Source organism: Homalodisca vitripennis, chromosome 6 (assembly GCF_021130785.1).
Source record: "Homalodisca vitripennis isolate AUS2020 chromosome 6, UT_GWSS_2.1, whole genome shotgun sequence".
NCBI classification, from domain to species: Eukaryota; Metazoa; Arthropoda; class Insecta; order Hemiptera; family Cicadellidae; genus Homalodisca; species Homalodisca vitripennis.
Window position 1 is genome coordinate 103,167,767 of NC_060212.1, and position 23,288 is coordinate 103,191,054.

The 23,288-nt window shown below is 32.8% G+C and overlaps 1 protein-coding gene across 1 annotated transcript in view; it reads left to right on the plus strand.

The window, feature by feature from the left end:
- Nucleotides 1-22,854, plus strand: part of LOC124364671 (zwei Ig domain protein zig-8-like) — a 45,199-nt gene extending 22,345 nt beyond the window's left edge. Inside the window, exons 4-7 of the mRNA XM_046820331.1 lie at nucleotides 7,289-7,502; nucleotides 12,742-12,919; nucleotides 18,448-18,584; nucleotides 21,570-22,854. Coding sequence (XP_046676287.1) covers nucleotides 7,289-7,502; nucleotides 12,742-12,919; nucleotides 18,448-18,584; nucleotides 21,570-21,673 — 633 coding nt within the window. The 3' untranslated portion in view covers nucleotides 21,674-22,854. The remainder of the gene's footprint in view (nucleotides 1-7,288; nucleotides 7,503-12,741; nucleotides 12,920-18,447; nucleotides 18,585-21,569) is intronic.
- The last annotated feature ends 434 nt before the right edge of the window (nucleotides 22,855-23,288 follow it).

Here is a 23,288-nt window from a genome sequence, read left to right on the forward strand (position 1 = left end):
GACCATAAGCTAAATATGGATGTATTAGGCCAAAGTAAGCTGTCTTCAGAATATCCAATGAACATAATTTTTCCAAATTGCGTAAGACATAATTGCCTGAAGCAACCTTTGAACAGACACGCTCAATGTGATCGTTCCATGTCAGCTCTCGATCAAGGTGCATCCGAAGAAACTTGGTGGATTCTTCTTCTTCTTTTATGGTTTCATCCACCATCACAATTGGTCGGATTTCGTTTTCATGTTTCCAAAAACAGAAATTGATCACGCTTATATTGAACAATTTGTGTTCAAATTTATTTTTGAAAAATGTTCAATGCATGAGTTGAGTTCTTCAAAGGCTTTGATTTCAAGATCTTGTTAGGTTTTTGATCTAATGCAGAGAGTCGTATCGTCAACATACTGATTCATCTTTCCATTAAGGATTGACGAACTCAATCTGTTGACGTAGACGAGAAATAGAACTGGCCCTAGAATCGATCCCTGTGGGACTCAATAGGACATTTTAATTTAAGAGGGTATTCGCTATCTGCACCCTCTGCTCTCTATCATTTAGGTATGACGAGAGCCATTTGTGAGGCAGACCACGGATACCGCTTGACTATAAATGGTGCAACAGTGTTTCATGATACACATAGTCGAAGGCCTTTGAGAGGTCGAGAAATATGCTAAGCACATGTTCCCGCCTCTCCAAACCGTCGACATCAGAATCAATAAAACACGTGACAACATCAATGGTCGATTTGCTTTTTCTAAATCCAAATTGTTCATTGCAAATAACTTCAACGCGATTGAAGAAATCTTCTGATCGTCGAAGGAAGGCTTTTTCGGAGGACCGGAAGAATGGAAATAGGACGATAGTTACTTGCGACATAAGGATCATCCTTTTAAAAAATTGGAATGACCTTTGCTGTCTTCGAAGTGGATGGGTAGACGCCTTGGGCGAACGACAGGTTAATTAATTTTGTGAGTGGTACTGAAATGTGCTTAGCAACGCGTAACCACACATACATCCCGTTGATGTCACCAGACTTTTTCGGCTTCAACTCCCGCACTATGCGGACCAACTCCGCCTCGCTCACAGGAGACAAGACCATGGACGAGACCGGTCCCGTCAATGAGTCCTCACGGGTGCTGTTCCCATTAAAATATGGGTCTGGCTCAGCAACCGTGAAGAAAAAGTTATTAAATTCACTTGCCACTTGAAGCGGGTCTTTTGTTATTTTACCGTGTATTTTAAACCTTAGCGGCTTTTTATTTCTTTGCGGTAATTTAGTATGTATGCCCGAAAGAAATTTTTGAATTCTAAATTTGTCGATTCAATGTAAATTGAATGATACAATTTTAAAGTTTTTTTTAAAATTGAGAATGTTTTGATTAATCCGTGTTGTGCTTTTTTTCGATCGCTCTTTGAATGAATTGTAGGGGCAAGTGATGTTCAAATAAAAGTCCAAACTGTCTTTAAACGCAGAAAACGCTTCCTCCACATAATCGAAACTATCTATAAAAAACCAGGATTCTCCATGGAGAAATCTGTTAAGAATTTGGATATTTTTAATTTTAAGATCTCTTCTTATATTTACCGAAAGAGGTTCGATTTTCGGACTGAGGTTCCCGATTACGGGCTCCTGCGCGATGTGGTCGGAGATAGCCGCGTATAGAACGGAAACCAAAATGTCTATACGTTTGTAATGACGTTGTCGATGGGCGTACTCGATGTGCCACTCACTCGTGTTGGCGTGTTCACGGACTAAGCCAAAATAGGTGAGAAAAGAAGAAAGAGGCGTAGCCGCTGGGTCAGGGGGTTGGTGTGGTCTAAATCATCGATGTCAAAGTCACCTGAAATGATAAGCTTAAACGAATTAGAACAGATAAAATGTAGAAAGGATTCAAAGGATTCAAAGTTTTCAAAAAAAATGTGGAGCAACCATTTGGTGATCTGTATAACCAATGATTGTAATTTTTCATACGAAATTTAGATTGACTTTTATACCTTCACTTCAAGGTCTAGATCACAGCTGAAGTCAACCTTGAAGGTTTGGAATATCAGTCAACGAAAATGGCCACACCTCCGCCTTTGTAATATTTTCGGTGAAATATTGCTGCTAACTGAAAATTATCATCGTGTTCAGTAATTATCTAATAGACCAAGGATGAACACTGTGATTGTTTCACAATTGTGCTTAAATTAATCTAAAAGAGACCTGTAGTGCCATATTTTATATTATACGCGTATGAAACTTGATTTCTTCAATTACAACGGAAGTGCAGAGTTAGTGATTAGTGTTTGAGTTAGACATTTAGTCAGGGCCATTAGTGATCCCTAATACAGCTCCCAGAGCAGTAGTCTGTATTTTACTAGCTACTTTATTATTGTAATAAATACCATCTAGTATTTCATAAAAAGAAAGTTTATTGTTGGTATTAATTGTTTGATCGTTTTGAAAGCTCCCATGGAAAGGGAGCAACATGGTTGAAAATGTACTCTTAGGAAACCTTAAAAATAAAAATATAGTTTTGTACCTATTTAAGTTTAAAAATTCAAAAAGCCGACCATTGTTAAATGCAATAATGAAATCTATTGCGTAATTTTACTAGGCCTTTATATGAGTGTGTGTAGTGCAACATTCAAATCAATCCAATAACTTGTTCAAGACATATAACTTTTGAGGATGACAGGATTTCGGACATTAGCTATTGTTACATGTTAAAAAAGGTATGACAACGTTTCGATGATTGGAATCCCTTCTCTTCGTCGGGTAGGGGAGGTATTAACACATACGAAAATAAAGAGTAGAAAGAAGAACATAATAGAAGGAAAAGGTTTCAAACATGCTAAAAAGCTACTTGGGGTCCAGTCCAGGCGTTGTCACTACACAGGATGCAAGTCCCGAACACAATTACAATCACATATCACACCAGCACAGGCTACAGTGGGATACCAACAAGAATGTCACTGCCGGCTCTTTCATCGGCATCGTGTAGTGTCATATGAAACAATGGGACAGGAAGGCAATGGTCAGGAGGGGGATGGGGTAAAGTCAAGTCGCTTCCGGCCCTTTGTTTGTGTCATAAGCCTTAGTGTCATGAGGTGTGCCTACGAATTTTGTTGGTTGAGGTTTGTTTAGTAGGTATAAGATTTTACGTTGTGTTAGATCTTTTGTAACATATAGCGATGGCAAATGTCCCAAAATCCTGTTATTGTTTGTAACCTTACATCGTCAATAAAAAATTGTAAACAAAGATTATATAACTTGTTTAGCGGAACATCTAAAATGGTGGCAAATTGGTAATATAAGGTGTTAGTTACTACAAGACGATTATTTATAATAGCTTATACAATCTCGCTTTTATTTAAAACGATTCATTCATTTAAAAATCGAACATTCCAATAATAAAATTGAATTATTGTGGTGTTTGATTTTTAAATTAATGAACCATATTAACAAGTTGCATCTACAACGTATCTATTCGTTAAAGATTACTAAGCCTAAGAGGAAATATCTAGAACAGTATGTTCAGCTTTCAGTGAGAGCTTCTGTTGACTTTGTCTGACAAACTCTAATTGTAAATACAGTTGAAAAACAGTTCAGAACGTAATGCTAATGTTACTATGTAAACATATCTTGTTTATCTGTGTTACTACCAATATTTGGTCTATGGATGGTCAAAGAAAATGCTTTTTGAAGCTGAGTAAGACATATGAACATTTTAAAATAATGAGCTGAAATAAAAGTATCTAATTTTACATACATCTAATTTTAGTTATATGGACATTTCTTATGAAGGGATTACAACAAATAGTTATATAACACGTTATGAAACTAAGAAAATACGGTTGTTTATTTATTTGAATTTGTAATTAAAACTCAATAGTTTTAAAATGTTGAAACGAAAGATCGTGTTGTTCTTTTATTATAGTTATATTTTATTTACAAGAGATCGTCGTGATAATTAAAAAAAGGAAATAAATGTTACGTATGATGAAAATTACATTATACAATGACGAATTATATGTTTTGTTAAAAACTAATTATAAAGGGAAGCAGTTAATGTACTAGGAAAATTTTAATTTACAGTTTAACAGTTATACTATCTTTTATTCTAAGGCTCTATAGTTTTTCACCATGATAATGTCTTAAAAAGCAATAAGTATAGTGTTTTATTACTTAATAAAAAATACAACAAATAAAAAAAAAATGTAAACTATATAAATTTATTTATTTCAAAAGTTTCCAATATTTTAGCTTATTGATATAATGAAAAGTTTTATATTAAATTTCACGATTTTGTTTGGATTTTTTGCCATTTTAATTTAAAGTAGATGTAGGTTTAAAAAAATGATAACACTGTGTTTGGTTTACGATCCATGTGTTAGACCAATTTTATTTTAAAAAAAGAAGACAAATTTAAAAAACGTTATTAAAATGTTTGTTTTTTCTAAAAGCAAATTATATCTCAAAGTACCAATTAATTCAAACCTGATGGAACCTATTACAATGTTCCAATATATATGGTGGTAATAAGTATACCAACTATTTAAACTATAAAAATTCTATAGACATTTAATGTGAATACTTGTAACAAATATACTTTGTATTATTTTTTTAAACAATACCAAACCAATAACACATTAATAAATATATTTGGTTTTATTTTAAGAATTCAATGTGTATTCCGAAAGTTGATAGTCCTTTACAAGGATATGTCCTCCTTTAAAGTATATGATTGTGGCCCACAAACATGTTTTATGAATGCCCGACATATCTAAAGTACATTAACCACGGAAATACATATAAGAATAGCTCCTGTTCCACAAACAAGCATGCACGAGAAATACCTCATCCTCCAAACCACGTTTTGTTACCACAAATGCTCTTAAATGCGGTTTGGATGGAGAGAATACGGGTATAAAAGGTGAACTACACGTTTATGCTTTTACGAGAACTAATGCTAAGGCTACTTATCTCTATTTGTGCTCCTTGTAAGACAACCGTAAATTTGAGATGTTATAAAGTGCTTGTGCATGTTGTAATGACACAAGCCTAGTTTAACAAACGTACGTATTGTTATTGAGCTTACCGTCAAAACTGTGCGATTATTTTAATGATATTATTAGGACTTTAAATTTTTGATTTATTAAAAACATCATGTTGTTATCATACATAATCACTGATACTATTAATTGCTGAGCCTATTTTATGTAAAGCTATTTTACTTAAAGCCTATCACTCAGGGGTTGAAAAATTTCATTTCTGGCTCTTAGTCCGCAAGATATATCGAAAATGAACTGATTTATCAAAACGAAATTGTATGTATGTAAATTTTGTAAGAAACTTCTTTTCTATATAGGCAATATTGAGTTAGACGATGGTTAATGTCACTCCATGGTATTTAACTGAGTGTTTGTGAAAGTTTTATGTTGGTCTTTTGAATAACCATGATGGTAAAAAGAAAATCGTAGAATTTGTAAACAAAGTGCAGTGATAAGTGCAAGATAACAACATGAGAAACACATGTGTGTATCAAAATGTATCAAAATTTGCATGTAACCTCAACGAGTCCTGTTACCTTATTTTTTATTGAATTGAAACTGAGTTTTCAATAGATTATTTTAACATAATTAAGTGTAATTAAACCCTTAATAGCACAAGGTGGAAAACAAATGCAATTTGTCAGTACATTGGAGGAAATATATTGGGATTCCTGAAATTGTAAAAGCTTTAGATGGTGGAACGACGGATCCAAAACAATTCGGTGGTCCAATTGAAACATGAGAGAAACTTTTATTATTACATTTTGAGCATGTTTATTGTGATGATATGAATATTGACCAGAATATTTGAGGTAAAGACTATGGTATCTGTTGTACCATACCTGGTGCTGCTATAAAATTATATATCTGCTATAAAGAGTTATTTCTTCGTAAAATTGTCTGACATACCAAGGTGAGTAATAACAACGGTGTTACCCAGTGATCAAAATGTAAGTAAAAGTGCGTATGTTATTCTTCATTCACACGTCTTTGTGATATTCTATCCTTAGTTAATATTTCTTTGTGATATTTTATCAAGCAGAGTATTTTATAAAGAACATGCATTTGCTATAAAAGGTATCAGGTTGTGAATATTCCTAAAGTTTATTGATTCAGTATTTGAGAGGAATAGATTTTACCTCACCCAGAAAACTTTATTCGTATTAAGGATAATATATTCTTAAACAAGCTTCTTCAAGCAAAGTTATCACCAGTTTTCAGCTGTAAAAAGGAATGTCTAGCTACAAATGACATAAGGGTCTACTTCTTAGACCTATGTGGCCGGATACATAACTATATTCAAGGTATTTTTATTGAAACAACTTGGTTAATTCTTAACATACCTCAGGTCTCGCTGTGGAAATCCGATTTCAGTCTAGATATGTTAAATAGAATTCACACTCAAACTGTGGAGTGTTGTTTTATACTCGCCACCAATACATCGTAAAAACACTAGAAGAGTTGGTTCCTTAAAAACCATACTTTTTTAAGGACCGTTCATTAAGTATTTCTTGCAAATCTATACTTAATCTATTTTAAACCTAATATGCTTGTAATACATTGTAAAACAATTTCTACAATTTTAAATTTGTAGAATTTAGTTTTTCCTAAGTTTCATTTTATGAAAACATATGCCTGCAAGTAATTATTATTGTTTTAGAAGTTAATGTTATTTTACTGCTTAACAGAAACAATAGTTAAACACGTAAGCACATTTTTCCTAACACTTACAGGCTATTAGAAACTGCGAGTTTAAATTAAATAACGCATTAAATTTAAATTTTAAGCAGCTTTTCTGCTTTTTATACTGACACCATTGTCCTTATAAATTGCACACCTGCTCGTACAATGGAAAACTTCAGAGGGGGTGGAGCCCTACAGCTCGGACGGTCGCTACTCTGCCATGTTTTCCAAGTGAAATCTAAGAACCTTGTACCTCACAGGTATCCTGGCTTCGCAGACACTTGTACCTCACAGGTATCCTGGCTTCGCAGACACGAAGGAAAGCTTCACCTGCTCTCAGTGAGGGTGGAGCCCTACAGCTCGGACGGTCGCTACTCTGCCTTGTTTTCCAAGTGAAATCTAAGAACCTTGTACCTCACAGGTATCCTGGCTTCGCAGACACGAAGGAAAACTTCACCTGCTCTCAGTGGGGTGGAGCCCTACAGCTCGGACGGTGGAGCTTCCGCTACAGCTCGGACGGTCGCTACTCTGCCATGTTTTCCAAGTGAAATCTAAGAACCTTGTACCTCACAGGTATCCTGGCTTCGCAGACACGAAGGAAAACTTCACCTGCTCTCAGTGGGGGTGGAGCCCTACAGCTCGGACGGTCGCTACTCTGCCATGTTTTCTCGGCCCAACGACTGGCAGTTGAGACTCGAGTATGCCCAACACCAGGACCAGGGGCAGTACGAGTGCCAGGTATCCTCTCACCCACCGATAGTGTACATCGTGTATCTCCACGTTGTAGGTGAGCAAAAGCTCTGAATTCTCCTTAAAACAAAGTTTTATATATGGTTACGAATGCTTTTCTTCTCGTAAGGGGTAAACACGTTTGTTGTGGTATAGATTAATTATTTTCTTGACAAAACTTATATTCATAACAACAAATTGTAATATACCAAAAAAGGAGACTATGCAGAAACAACACCTCAGGAGATCATTCCTGTAATATCCTTTTAACACCTCTTTATTTTGACTGACAAGACTATTAATAAAACTAAACCAGTAATCGGTTTAAAGTTTCAGGTAAGACCAAAGGTTCAAAAATTAAACAAGCATAAAAGAGTACTTGCCTTAAATGTATGAGAAATTGAACTCAAACATACAAGCAATATTAAAGAATTTTTAAACACATCTAAAATTTTACTTCAATACAATAGCAAAATTGTGAGTAATTCTTATTTCAGGTTTTGAACTTCTAATTATAATTTATTTTATTTACAACGCAAAACAGGGGGTTTGCTATATTTCCCACGAGATCAATATATATACACGTTAAATTGTATAAATGGCTATAGCCTTATTTAATTTCAATAAACATTGAATCACAAAAAGTACTTGCTCCGCCGGGAGTCGAACCCGGATCTCTCACTTGCCGGTGAATGTGCTACCATTACACCACAGAGCGCTCACTTTTTTCCGATTCAATTATTTTGTATTTGGCCGTATTTGTCACATATGCGTTTAAATAAGCAAACTAACGTATGGTCGGAAGACCAAACATCTGTCAAACGACTTTTATTTACGTTAAATTGTATAAATGGCAATAGCCTTATTATATATATATATGTATATATATATATATATATATATATATATATATATATATATATATATATATATAGAATTACACATAATTGTGCAAAGATGTTCGATTAAAACAGGTTTATAAGTTGTATGGATACAGATATTGCAAAATATCCTCCTTACTTACTGAATGACTCCCGTAAGATATATTCTGCCTTGTTACATTACTAATTAAGATCATTTCTTCTTAAAACTTTATTAACATAATGATCTGCAAACATAAAAAATGAACAGTTGGAGGAATGTGGTATTTTCATATAAAGTATAAAATTGTATGGCTTCCTTATGAGAACAAAACCAATTGACCTAAAACAGTCAGTTCAACTCATGCTCAAATCACTAATAAATTAAAAAGACGCCCTTGCAAGTTTACCATTAAGAAGTGTTACTAGGTTAACTGGGATTAAGTTATGCATTTGCGTTTAATGGAAATTTCCAGAGATTCAAGAAATCAATTTACATATATAAGAAGTTTGACATTCCATAAATAAGTGTCAATTACTATTATGAGAAACTTTTATAAAGTAGAATTTACCAAATTAATTAATTAATGTTGTGGTATTGTAACCTAGATAACAGTAGATATTTACTGTCGATCCCTAACGCGTTTGCTACAGAAGGTTATTAAGCATCAGTGTGCGGTCTGACACTCATTAATAGATATTGTGAATAGTTACTTAATAATACTGATATTGTGATATTGTAACCTAGATAGCATCAGATATTGTCACTCTACATCCCAAAATTTAATAACATACTTAAGGAAGGAGTACGCCGCAGCGCATAAAAGGCGTCACTAAGGTTGCATACTAAAATTGAAAGTTAGTATCCATATTTTATGAGAGGAACTTTGTAAGAAAATTTGGGATGGCTAAAATGTCTCCGTGAATTATATGCTTTGCCAACACTTAGCCAAAGTTGAGTGATCCAACTCTATCTCGTCCTTAAAAAAAATAAACGGATACAATGAAATATCAAAGGAAACTGTAAAATGTAACGAAAGCCTTACCAACCACTAAAATATGTAAATTTAAGTATTTGTTAATATAAGTATGTTCAAATTTGATTTAAGCATACTCAATTATATTTCTAATTGTTTTAATTCTATGATTTTCTATATGCCGTTATCGCTACCCATCATAACACCAATGTGACAAGCAGAAAAACATACAGATGTACAAACATAAATAAAAAATGTTTTAGCCTCGCGAGTGACAGGCTTCACTAACGCTTAAACAGTTTTATCAAGGGCAGGGATTATATTTAACGTTGTAAAATCGTAGGTACAGTATGATGAATATTTGACACTAAAACTTTACATATAACAGCTTACATGATATTTAAATGTTTATGTTTCTGTAGGCTGTTATTGTAGGGTAGAATTAAATATTTTATACTGTGGCTAGCGTTTGGGATTGTTTTTGTTAATATAGTGCACTATATCTGGGTAGGACTGAAATTTGAATTTATTGACCGTAGCAGCGGCATGGTAAGTATTAACATTGTGTATTATAGCTGCGGTAGAGTTCATACATAAAATTGTATACAATATGTAGGCTAGGTTTGATATAACCATTGTATACTTTATCTATACTAGCCTATGTAAGGTAGTAATAATTAACACAGAATATGGTTATACAATAGTATTTTTGATACTTAAAATTATCAGCTGAAAGTTAGTGAAAGCTCACATTGCAGATTCTGGAAAAATTCATTTCTGTCTGTCGGTCTCTCTGTCTCTTTTATTCGCACAATATATCAAAAACAAACTAACCTATATAATCGAAATTAATTTGCATGATGCTTTTTTCTATAAAAACAAAATTGAGTTAAATTATGGTACATGTCATTCCGATGACTTATCACGAGTAATTATGATAACAACAGGAACCAAGCAAGTCATAGAATATATAAATGAGTGCAAGAGGATTTCGGACATTTCACATCGTTATATGTTATAAAAGGTATAACACAACGTTTCAAGGATTGGAATCTATCCTCCTCGTTAGGTGGGTGCGGTATTAATAAGTAAAAAAATAAAGAATAGAAAGCAGAAAAGAGAAAAAGAAAATGGTTCAAACATACCCAAAAGGCACTTTTAGTCCAGTTCAGGCGTTGTCACTGCTTAGCTTTTGGGTACGTTTGAACCATTTCTTTCTCTTCTTTCTGTTCTTCATCTTTGTATGTATTAATAACTCACCCAAAAATGCAAACATACAAATTAATTTTTGTTAATTATTATATTTTTATTACCACTATTACCATGTTTGATATTTATAAGTATCCATGTACGCAAGTAAATATCTAAGATCGAAAGTTAATTTTGCACACAGTTTATTCGTTGTCCTTTATTTTTATGTTTGTTAATTTCATTGGTGTGAATGTTTAGGTCTTAACGTCTACACGCAACAGCAAATACGAATATTTACAAAGGTTTTACAGTAATAAATTACATTGCTATTAATTAATTTCATTTCATTTAAGTTTAAATAAGATAAGTGTAAAGGTGTTTTTTTGTTTTGCTTCTGTTAAATATGTTTGTTCTCTAAGCCAGATAAGTATAGAAAATTCAAAGCGACCAACCAAACAGACGGATTAATACCATTATTTGTTGTGCAAAGATTACGAGATGAATATCGTGTTACGTTATTGTAATCGTTGAAATAAAGCACTTTTTATTTCTCTTGTTCTTCTTTTAATAACTCACCCACCTGACGACGCGGATAGATTCCAATCCTCGAAACGCTGTGTTATACTTTTCGTAACATATAAAGATGGCAAACGTCCGAAAACCTTGTCATAATTTCAAACCTTCCATCGTCAGTAACAAATTTAAACAAACAAACAAATTGAGTGCAATCATATTACATTTTAACTCGTGTCATAGTAACACATATATCTTAATGAAATTAGCTATAGACATGAAATAAGTTCTACATGAAATCTAAGCGAAGCTTGTTAAACGACACTCGATGTGGCGTACTGGCTCATACCTTGTATATTATAGCTAGGGTTGGGAATGGCGAATCATATTGTCTACTGTAGTTAGAGTACGGTTGATTTTTAACAGGTTGCTATCGAAGGACGTCCGTAGTGTGTAGTGTTACGCCTAATTGTAGACACTGTTACACCATTTAGCTAAATTGCTAACAATCATAAGACTTTATTAATCACATTTACTCCAGCGCCAAGTGCAACACTATTTACAGATTTGTCTGGAAACGCTTGACATATTGTATCAGTGCTGAAGCGTTATAACTATTTTTATTAGTTACAAAGCAACTCTATAAACTGTCGCTAATGGCTGGAGAGGCAATGGAACCTACTATTGACTTTTATATACTAGAACCCCAGCCAAATTACTTTGACCCGGTTTGTGCTTGTCAGTTCTGTGCAACAATTACCAGTTAGCCGTCCACTTTGCGGAATACACTTACAGTGCTTTGGACACAGATGACTCTTGAAGCTACGTGCTGGAGCGCAGTTTCACATTTGGCATTAAAAAGAAGGGGTGCTATTTATTTCCTCGCCTGTTCCTGAATTGTTTGGCCATCTGCCAATTAAAGATTTACCAGCGTAGAGGAAGCTGTAAATAATTTTTCTCTTGGCATCCAAGCTGTAAACATAAAGGAAGATTTTCACCTAGAAATGTTGTCCCACCATTGAAGTACAGTTCCAATACGTTTGTGTTTAATTAAAACCCCATGTCTAAGGTAATTTAAAATTATATATTGTGATAATAAAACATTCCGATGAATTGGTAACTAATTTATTCAGTCCTTTCAAATGTTATAGGGTCAATGGTATTATATACAAATTTACACGTGAACAGAAAAGTCTGCACGAGTAATATGATTCCATTCTTATATACTTTGTATTTGTATTTCAATCTTTTGTAATTTGAGAACCAAATTACTATGAAGTTTCTACAAAATGGTTTTACATTGCACTGAGATATTTTAATCTGAGAACTGCCAAGCAAGGTACATAACATAAATGCTCATATTTTGTATCGGAATATGAAGTAGAGTTTATTGAAATGCACTACTAGTTTTTTTGTATTTAATTTGGCGTAAGAGCCGATCTTGTTAAATGAATTTTCTTAAGTTTTTCCCATAAGAACAATGTTAAACCCCATGCACTTTTATACCCTAAATTTCATTGCAACGTTATGGGAGAAAAGTGTAAACTTTTTTAATATTTAAAAGATTTTTGCTGTGTAACCTATAAAGTTATTGAAAAATACTTTTGTATACATATTTTTTATATATTTAAAATGATAGATCTCGTATAATTCTACGACGAACAATAAGATCGTAAGTTCGTAAAAGTGCATGAAGTTTTATAATGATTTTACGGAGCTAAATTAAGATTTTACAATAATTGACTTCCTGTTACAGTGCCGGAGCTGGAGATCGCCGACGAGCGAGGGCTTCCGATAAGAAACAAGTTCTACAACGAGGGAAGCACCATCGAGCTGAAGTGTGTGATAAGCAGAGTGCCGCAGCCCAGTCACTTCATAATGTGGAAGCACGGCACGAGGATATTGAACTATGACACGACGCGGGGTGGAATCAGGTCAGAGCTTTATTGGTGGTAGGAGAGACGTGATAAGAAAGATAATAGGGGAAGAGAGATTGAGATAAGGTGTTTTTTTTAAATGAAAGGGTGGAATTGAAATGTGACAGTTTAAAAATTTTTAAGGTAGAATTGTGATGGGGAAGATAATGAAGGGGGAGGGAAGAAGTAAAATATCGCAGGCAGGGATGAAGGTAGTGGGACATGAGGTGCCTTTAGACTGAGAGCATTGTGTGTTAGAAATTGTGTGAGAAGAGTACCAAATGTTAAATAAGGGAGTTAAAAGTAGCTGCAAGGAGGGGTGAAAGTTAAAGAGGCAGTAGAGTATTAGCGTAATAGAGATCTAGTAAGAAAATTAAAGAAATTAGTTTTTCAGAAAGAACAGGTAGAGGAAAATTGTTGATAAAATAATTTTGAAAGCAAAATATTAAACAAATTTAGATGTAAACTATTTGTCATGTGTTTTGATTCAGAACCTGTAAACAAAATTAATTGAATTAGCCTAAAATGCTGTCGTTATTCAGTAACAGGTTTTGGTTTCTCAACTATTTGTTTTGTAAAATTATGCAAATATGTCTAAATAAGGTTTGTATTGTATTGGATACGTGAACAAATTCGTACATTCGCTTTGGATAGGACATGTTCTTCAATGTTTTTTTATATTTATGCATTAAAAAAAAAACACACACACACATGTGTGTACAGACCCTTAGTAACCAACGACAGGGCCTTCTTAATGTCGTTTCTGTCTGTCCATCTGTGAGATAACTCGTGATAGAAAGGTCCTAGAGCCTTGAAACTGTGTGTATGGGTTTCTCTTGGTTCAGTGAGTAATGTGTTATTTGGGGTAGTTCGTCCGTCTGATCGTCATCTGTGCGATAACTATCGTTAACTATCGATAACTATCGTTACCTTCTATCGAGTCTTTCGATACTTCAGTATATGGGTTCACTATGTTTAGCCAAAGTAAAGTATACGATTGATTTCTATATATTTACCGTTACTTTTAAAATTATATACGGTCCTACTAAGTAACAGAATGAGACAGAACAGAATGTATGCAGAAACTAAAAAAGTCATTTAAATTGGATCAAAATATTCATCATCTCTATCCGTGCACAGCTACAAGCAAATGTGTATTTATGCTTTGGAGATCGTAATGAGTAGGCCGTTTCAACAAGTTATCTATGTCTTTGCTGTATATAAAAATATGTACTCTTGATTCACTTTGTTCTTCTGGAAATAGGCATGGATGAGACCTTGTGAATAAGGTAGATTTTCTAGTGCAGGAAATTCTATTATGAACTAGGAGCTGCCTAAAAGATTTACAAATCCGTAGATTTAGTCCTTACTCTAGAGCCCTCCTTCATTTATCCGCCTTGGCCAGGACATCAATATAGTAAATTTAATTTACATTTTGGCAAAGAGGTCCCCACGCAATCTGTGAGACGCTCGTAACGTAGAAAATCTGTGAGCTTGAGCTTCAGTTTTGATAATTATGATCTTTGAAGATTGTTTATCTATGGTGACGTAAGTGTATCTAAATTCATGGATTGGTGCTTTGATTCTCAGTTGTAGTGAAAAAAATCATGTTATGATCTTATGTAGCAATTCAGGATCAGTTGTCTATATTCTTTTTGCTCCAATAAACGATTTCATGAAAATTTCATGCATAATTTTACTGGTAGTTTTTATATCTGCTATAATCTGAAAGGACGGGGTTTGCGCACAACTTTATTATTTTTTATTCGTTTCTTGTTGCCTTACGTTAACCACTTTCAATGGATTCGACAGTATCTCGAGCATCCAAAAGTTTTAAATTGTCATAAAATAATATATAAATATCAATTTTCGAAATATTTATTTATCGTTTTACTTTCAACTAATAAAATTGTTTCTTTGTGTATTCTATTTCTGAATAATTTGGTTTTTACAACGTTGAATGAAACAATAAATAATTTAAATATAGCTACTAAAACATCGATAGGTAAATGGTTAGGAAACTAAAGAAACTGCACAACTAATAATTCTAACTACTTACTATAATTTAAAATATATAACATAAGTAAGGCAAGTTTAAAAATATAAGGCATGTGCATGTTTTACTTTTAATCATCGAATTCAATCAGAGATACATGCTAAATTGAAGGACTGCATTCGTACCAATTAAAATGTTTTCCCTGAACATCAATTACAGGGCAAGTGCCACAAATATCCTAATTAACCCTATACAGTCCAAATCACTTCATTATAATTGTTATTACTATTAATTGTGTGCATGATCACTGGTCGTGATTTTCACTGACAACATATTCTGTCGGGCTGTGTTACTATCAACACAACGTTTTCAAATAGAACAAAAAAGCCGATTGTTACTGTTAAAATAAAACTAAGCCGTACAAAACGAGTAGCTATAAATATTAAACTGACGCACATATCTTTTGTGATATTGTAGCATTCGTATATTGTTTTGTTTTTACGCAGATACTGAAATCATGGAAAAGGTACTGAAGTAAAGAAATGAAATACTACTTATTTGTAGTTCTGGGATTATTTATTCAGTTTGTGAAGGAACGAAGTACATTGATGAATATTTCACAGAAAATTTATCGCCACTAACTACCGATATATGAATCGAAATCCAACGTTCCATATATTAAATCATTATTATATTCCTATTTGTATTTGTTTCTTTCAAAGAAAAGCATATTTTATTATTGTATGCGACAGAACATGTAAAAAGTTTGTACCCAAGTTTGCGATTACTGTTTATAAGGAGAATATGCAAGTTGTTTAACGTTATGAAAGTTCCTAAATCTTTTTGAGAATTGGTAAATATCGGTTATTATTTTAATATGGTTAGTATAATGAACACCTTTACAAACACAACACTTTATACTCAATATATTAGTATAATAAATTTTATTTTAGTTTATACGTTCGTATATGACGAAAATACTGAGGCGAGGGGCCCTAGCTTCAAACCGACTACAAAGACATTGTTAAAAGCAACCGAGTCTTTGGAACAATATGGATAGAAGAGTGGAACCGTATACTGCTTCCGAGCAGCTTCAAATAAAAGTAGAACACCTCTAGCCGTGATGTATTACAATCGGAACTGTGTATAATTCTACAATGTGAGAATATTCTGATTGTAAATTAGATTGTTCACTACATTACAATCTATTACAATAATTTAGTAATTTCAGTTTTCAATATAACTTTAGTAGTACAATTTTAACTTAATTGATTTTTTAGTATTTTAATAAATAGACTTATTTAAATTAATACAAATAAAATAATTAAATTGTAATTGTATAAACTATATATTTCATATCTGGTATTTGGTTAAAATAAAATAAATAAAAATAACATTGGGTTAAAGAACATTTACCAAAAGAATTTCATAGATTGTGTAAAAATGACAACAATGTAAAATATTATCTAATGCAACAATCAGCTGATTATTAATGAGGAGTTAAACATAATTTAATAACTCGAATATTGTATTTAAAGTGAAGGGTGAAGCTCAGTGAAACCATTACTATTCGGTTATTATTCGTCGTAGCAAAATAAACTTTGCATCCATGTAAAAAAATATACTATTCTTATGATTGTTTCATTAAATCCCCCAAGTTTTAGTTATTACAGAGTGAATATTTTAAAGAAATTTGATAGGATATGTTTCAGAAAATTTTGTAAGATAGGTTTAAGAAGATTGATTTCAAAACAATTAGAATTTTGTATCCGTATTGAATTGGAAGATATAGTTTTTCCTTAATAAACAACAAACATACGGTAAAATAGCCAAGTACTGTATTTGTATTCAAATCCTGACATGTATTTGAAAATTTTTACTTATACCGAAAATTCATATGGTGAACTTTGATAGAGTAATTTGTGAACACTGTGTATACCCCTGTACAGTGGGATTAAAGGCAAATGAATAGTAATATTATTTTTAACACAATACAAGATTTTATGACAATACATGTTATTGCTTTGGTCTTTTAGTTTTGGGAGAAGTGGTTTCTATTTTCTTCTAATATAATTCTTTTGAATATTCTTCAAGTATTATAAATGGTTTGAATAACATCGAACATGAACATTGATACAGTGTCAAATAAAACCTGCAATAACATCAAAGGCAGTTACAAAGAAGAGAGTTAATATAATCTCAATTACTACTACTACTAATGTAATATTAAACGTTTGTTAGTTGACAGCGTGAAAACTGACATTCTGGAGACCGGAGCCAAGAGTAGACTGTTCATTGCTAACGCCAACATTCATGACTCCGGCAACTACTCATGCATGTATTAATGTAACAATAAACGTTTGTTTGTTGACAGTGTGAAGACTGACATCCTGGAGACCGGAGCCAAGAGTAGACTCTTCATTGCTAACGCCAACATTCATGACTCCGGCAACTACTCATGCATGTATTAATGTAACAATAAACGTTTGTTAGTTGACAGCAGTGTGAAGACTGACATTCTGGAGACCGGAGCCAAGAGTAGACTCTTCATTGCTAACGCCAACATTCATGACTCCGGCAACTACTCATGCATGTATTAATGTAACAATAAACGTTTGTTTGTTGACAGTGTGAAGACTGACATTCTGGAGACCGGGGCCAAGAGTAGACTGTTCATTGCCAACGCCAACATTCGTGACTCCGGCAACTACTCATGCATGTATTAATGTAACAATAAACGTTTGTTTGTTGACAGTGTGAAAACTGACATCCTGGAGACCGGGGCCAAGAGTAGACTCTTCATTGCCAACGCCAACATTCATGACTCCGGCAACTACTCATGCATGTATTAATGTAACAATAAACGTTTGTTTGTTGACAGTGTGAAGACTGACATCCTGGAGACCGGGGCCAAGAGTAGACTCTTCATTGCCAACGCCAAAATTCATGACTCCGGCAACTACTCATGCATATATTAATGTAACAATAAACGTTTGTTTGTTGTTGACATGAAGTGAGATCATCTGACCGAGTTCATGAGAGAGCTAATAGTCGCTTAACTGACATTCTGGAGACCGGAGCCAAGAGTAGACTGTTCATTGCTGCCAACATTCGACTCCGGCAACTACTCATGCATATATTAATGTAACAATAAACGTTTGTTTGTTGACAGTGTGAAGACTGACATCCTGGAGACCGGGGCCAAGAGTAGACTCTTCATTGCCAACGCCAACATTCATGACTCCGGCAACTACTCATGCATGTATTAATGTAACAATAAACGTTTGTTTGTTGACAGTGTGAAGACTGACATCCTGGAGACCGGGGCCAAGAGTAGACTCTTCATTGCCAACGCCAACATTCATGACTCCGGCAACTACTCATGCATGTATTAATGTAACAATAAACGTTTGTTTGTTGACAGTGTGAAGACTGACATCCTGGAGACCGGGGCCAAGAGTAGACTCTTCATTGCCAACGCCAACATTCATGACTCCGGCAACTACTCATGCATGTATTAATGTAACAATAAACGTTTGTTTGTTGACAGTGTGAAGACTGACATCCTGGAGACCGGGGCCAAGAGTAGACTCTTCATTGCCAACGCCAACATTCATGACTCCGGCAACTACTCATGCGCGCTGGGTGAGGTGGCGTCAACTACAGTCTCAGTCCACGTCCTCAACGGTAAGGTCACTCCTTCAGATATACTAGAGGCTTGTACTTCACAACGGTTGTCTTTGAGCACAGTGGAGTATCGTAAATTCTTGAGAACAATCGCCACACTTTCGGCCAGTCGAAATCTCAATCTTTCTAATCTGGTAAAGCCTGGTCTCAAGGATTCCCGGCTCGTTTGTCTGACAGAGCTGAACGTGTGGAGAATTTCCTGTCTGGTATTTTACTGTGAACTTTCATGGATTTTCTCATCATTGTTTTTGGTTGAATATAAAATATAAAAGCATATTGAAAACAACTTGTTATGTTATTTAGGCTAAGAGTTCAAAGCAAAGTTTTCTCCAATTTCTGAATCTTATTTTTTTATAAAACAGTGGCTATGATAGATAAAACCTACAATTTCTTAATTAAATTTATTATAAGAGATTAAATATACATTATTATTGTAGAAATAAACTATTGGCATATATGATCTAATTATGAAATAAATTAGACTAGTTCAATTCGTGGAGTTTAAGTTCACATCTAAGAATGGTGTTAAAGTTTAAGGAAATATTATTTAAATTCAAATAATTAAGTAGATTAATCTAAAAATAAATAGTTTTCCTTTGTTAATTTTATTGTATAATATATAAAACAACTTGGTATCTTTTTGAATATGAAAATAATTTTGATTTGAAACTTTTAGAAATCAGCGGTTTTACTGCAGTATTTTATGTAGCCTAAAGGCGAGTTTTCTCACTATTATTGAACTTTGGATTTAATTAAAATGATATATTGCTATTTAAATTACTATTAAAATGTGTTTAAAGCCGACGGTAATTGTTATCATCTGGAACCAAAATATTTTGTATTTGCAGGGATTATAAGATAGGCTAATAATACCAAAATATAGGGCAGTTCTTACTTTAAGCCAGTTACAACTGCTAGCTCCAAGTTTTCTTTAAATAACTTAATTATTTTATACACTTTAAGACTTATTTATTTTGGAATAATTATAATATTGACTATGATTAAAAAAATTAACTATCTAAAATATTTTAAAAATACATTCTATATTGAATTGAACAAGTATTTATTGTTTTTAATACTTTTGTAATTAAAATAAATAGTGTTTTGTCAATACCTTCATTTTTATTCTAAATTAGATTACATGTGATAGTATTTTATATTATCATAGGGTGTAATATCTGCTCTACGGTAAACTTCGGTTTAATTTGGGGATACACTTGTATAGTGTACTTATTTATTTGATTACGCCTGATTTGGGAAGATTAGTTGTTGGTAAATTCAAAATTTATGTAGATTGAAAAGTGTTAGTTCGTAATGTTGTTTACTTTGAAAGTCAGGTTAAAAAAACGTAGTGTTGGTTGCTTTTATTCAACTAACTCCAAGATTAGTTTAGTGCTTCTGCCATATCAGTCTCGTGAAATCTGCGATATCAGCTACTGGTTCTATGATATCAGACTCCAGAATTTCTGTGATATCAATATCCTGAAGTTCGGCGATATCAGTCTACTGGTTCTGCGATATCATATCCTGGCTCTGCGATTCCAGTTTCCTGAAGATATGCGATGTCAACCTTCTTGCTCTGCAATATGACATTCCTGAAGTTTTGCGGTAACAGTGTGATTTTTCTTAACATGTTATTTAATTTCTATTAAGGTAAATTATGTTATTGTAATAATATTTTTTTTTAGTAGTCAAGATCATTTTTATCTCTTAAAGTATTATGTGGGATCTTTAAAGCTATGAGTGGTTTCATTAATAATAAACATGAAGTAAGACATCTGAAGAAAGCGGCAAGTATAATATTGATACGATGGTGCATGGGAACGGCACATTAATTATTAAAGCATAAATGGTATGTATCTGTCATTCCAGCTGTTTTAATATCTTTAACAAATATATTATGATTCTTGAAAACTTCAAAAAAATAAACTGTCAAACCAGATATGAAACTAAATAACCCATAAGTGAAGTGGTGTGATAAAAGAAAGTGAATGAAAGGCCAGGGATGTTACTTGTGATAGTTTCATTTCTCAGTCTGTGTTACCTATTTTGTCCTATATTTTAAACTATTGAAGTATTCTCAGGTTCTCCATAGAGTGAGTGAACAGAATTCTAGTATATTGCTTTCTTATACCTCACTTTATCATGTTTACTCTGAATGAAGCATACACTACTGTCAATTTATGGCATAAATAAAGTGAGCACACATATTCTAATTAAATAAATAAATTGATTGTCGTGACCTCAAATTGTTGTTAGAACAAGGCGTTTAAATCGGAAAAGAAAGTTTTTATTCAATTCATCCCTAGCATTTGAAGATGTACATTAACACATTTATCTAACATCTGAAGAGAAATAAATCATTATAAATTGATATTACCCGTTAAAATCTTTGAATTAGAGTATCCCATGGTGTTCCCCTTTGCGCATATTTTGTAGTTGTCAATAAAACGTCATACTTCAAACCAAAAATAATCAACAATATCGGTGTAGGACTATGGCATTAGCTCGAGAAGAGTTAGTAAATACAATATGATTACCTAACACTTATATTTTTTTCAAGGACCTCAATGTTTCTTATTGAAAGAGTGCAAAACATTTTATTCAATTTATTATTTCAAGAGAAGCGCGGAGAACTATGAACAAATAAAACAATTTTCACATTGATTGAAATATGAAAATTCTTCTAATTGCATAAACATGAAAGCGTTCTCTTTTATAAAAACAGCGGAATCAAAATCAGTTCAGACTTATACCTGTCATTCTGGAACATTCATTATAGCAATATATTACAAATTTCCTCCTATATTAAGACTATTGCAAACTAGACTTGGTGGTAGTATACGACAATATATTGCAGTAATATACAAGAGAATATTATTATTATTAGTATTCATCGTTTATGTTCAAGCTCTTGAATAGAGAGTTTCACATCAAGTCCTGTATTTGCGTATGTATTGTATTACTAATCATGTGAACTTGCAGGGGAAACACCTGCAGCGATGCAGCACGGCGGGGCCAAAGGAGTAGGGGTGCGGTGGCTCCCTCTGCTGTTACTGCTGTGTACCGTACTGTACCAGGCCAGGTGACCCTTGTAAGCTTTCCACAAGCCCATGCAAACTTACCGCAACCTTACCACAAGCGGCAGAAGGAGTGAAGGATGTATGAATACTTTAACGTAAAAATGGTTGTTTTTGTACTTGTACTACATTTGTATCCCTTCCGTGGCCCAGCTATGTTTGGTTTTTATACCTGAAATATAAACAAAAGGAAAATATAAATAATCTAGGATTCTAAATTTATTACTCAATGAAATATCCCTAAGCTTTGTAAATCACAAGACGTTAAAGAGTGATTAAAAAGAATTAAAATATTTGTTTGCATAGTAAAATATGCACAATACTGACTAAAAGTATTAAACTAGTCTCAAATAAAGTAACAGTATTATGTTCAACACTTTAATAAGAAAATAGTTTTCAAAAAAGCTAACGTAAAATGGACAATCCTTACAATAAAGTGAAGACTTTTGTTCTTTTTCATTAGTTCTCACCAATACAGAATTTGAATAGTTTTTTAGTTTGCTGGTTATATAGTAAATATTTTTAGTCCTCAAGCTTTATCAATCTTTACAATATTTTATTTTTGAAATTGGTTACTATTAAACAACAAACACAGTAGCGCGGAATTCTCACTAGTTTAATTCAATGCCATGGCCCTGACATTGACCAACTATGACCTCCTACTTCATAAAAACATCCTCGGACAATAAAATCAGATACTCATTACTATAAAACATATAAATGTAACATGTTTTGTATCATTTACGATAGAATTAATTATTGTATTGTAGAACACTTTTAATGTCGTGGTGATAACTAATAAAAAAGAATAATAAAGATTGTTAACTGAATAAACAGTTGGTTATTTTTGTACTGTATTATAATGTGGCGTAGTTGCTTTGTTGAGTGAAACAATATTTTTACGTAAATTGATAATGCAAGTTAAGACTATATTAGATTTAGTTTTGAATGAAATGAAGTAAATGTAAATAAATTTAAGTACATTTCTTTTAAGTGATTTTAAGTGACAGAGTATTTTTACCTCCTGAAGTGGTTAATGTCTTGATTAATAGTGATAACATAAATTAAAATAAGAGAAGAAAAAGAAATATAGATTTGTTTGTATATAACTAATTGTCATTACTGTAATGTTGTCATAATAAATTAAATGTAAATAAGTATTGTATTAAATACACAGGCTGTGGGTTTTATAGAGTGTTCTTTACAACCCAAATACTGTATATTCTTATCAGTGTTACATAGTTAATTTTATGATGAAAAAGTTGGTCAATTTTATTATGAAAAAGTTGGAAACAGTTGTCTATGTGTAAGGTTCCTATTTAACTATAATAGATGGTAGAAATACAAAAAAACTCCATTATACATACTTATTTTTATATGATACATATTTTTGAAATAAACAACAATTATACTTTTTCTTCTATGAAAAGAGGTCAGTTTATAATATTTATCTTATTAATCCAATATTTTATTATTAGATTATGAAACAAATCACAGTTTATTTTATGCAAGAAATTTATCTGTTTATGTTTACAAAGTTTTGAACAAGAATTCACAAATAGTTTACAAAGTTTCATGTTTCGAATAAAACACCTTTTGTAAAAACAAAAATACCCTTTCTGTT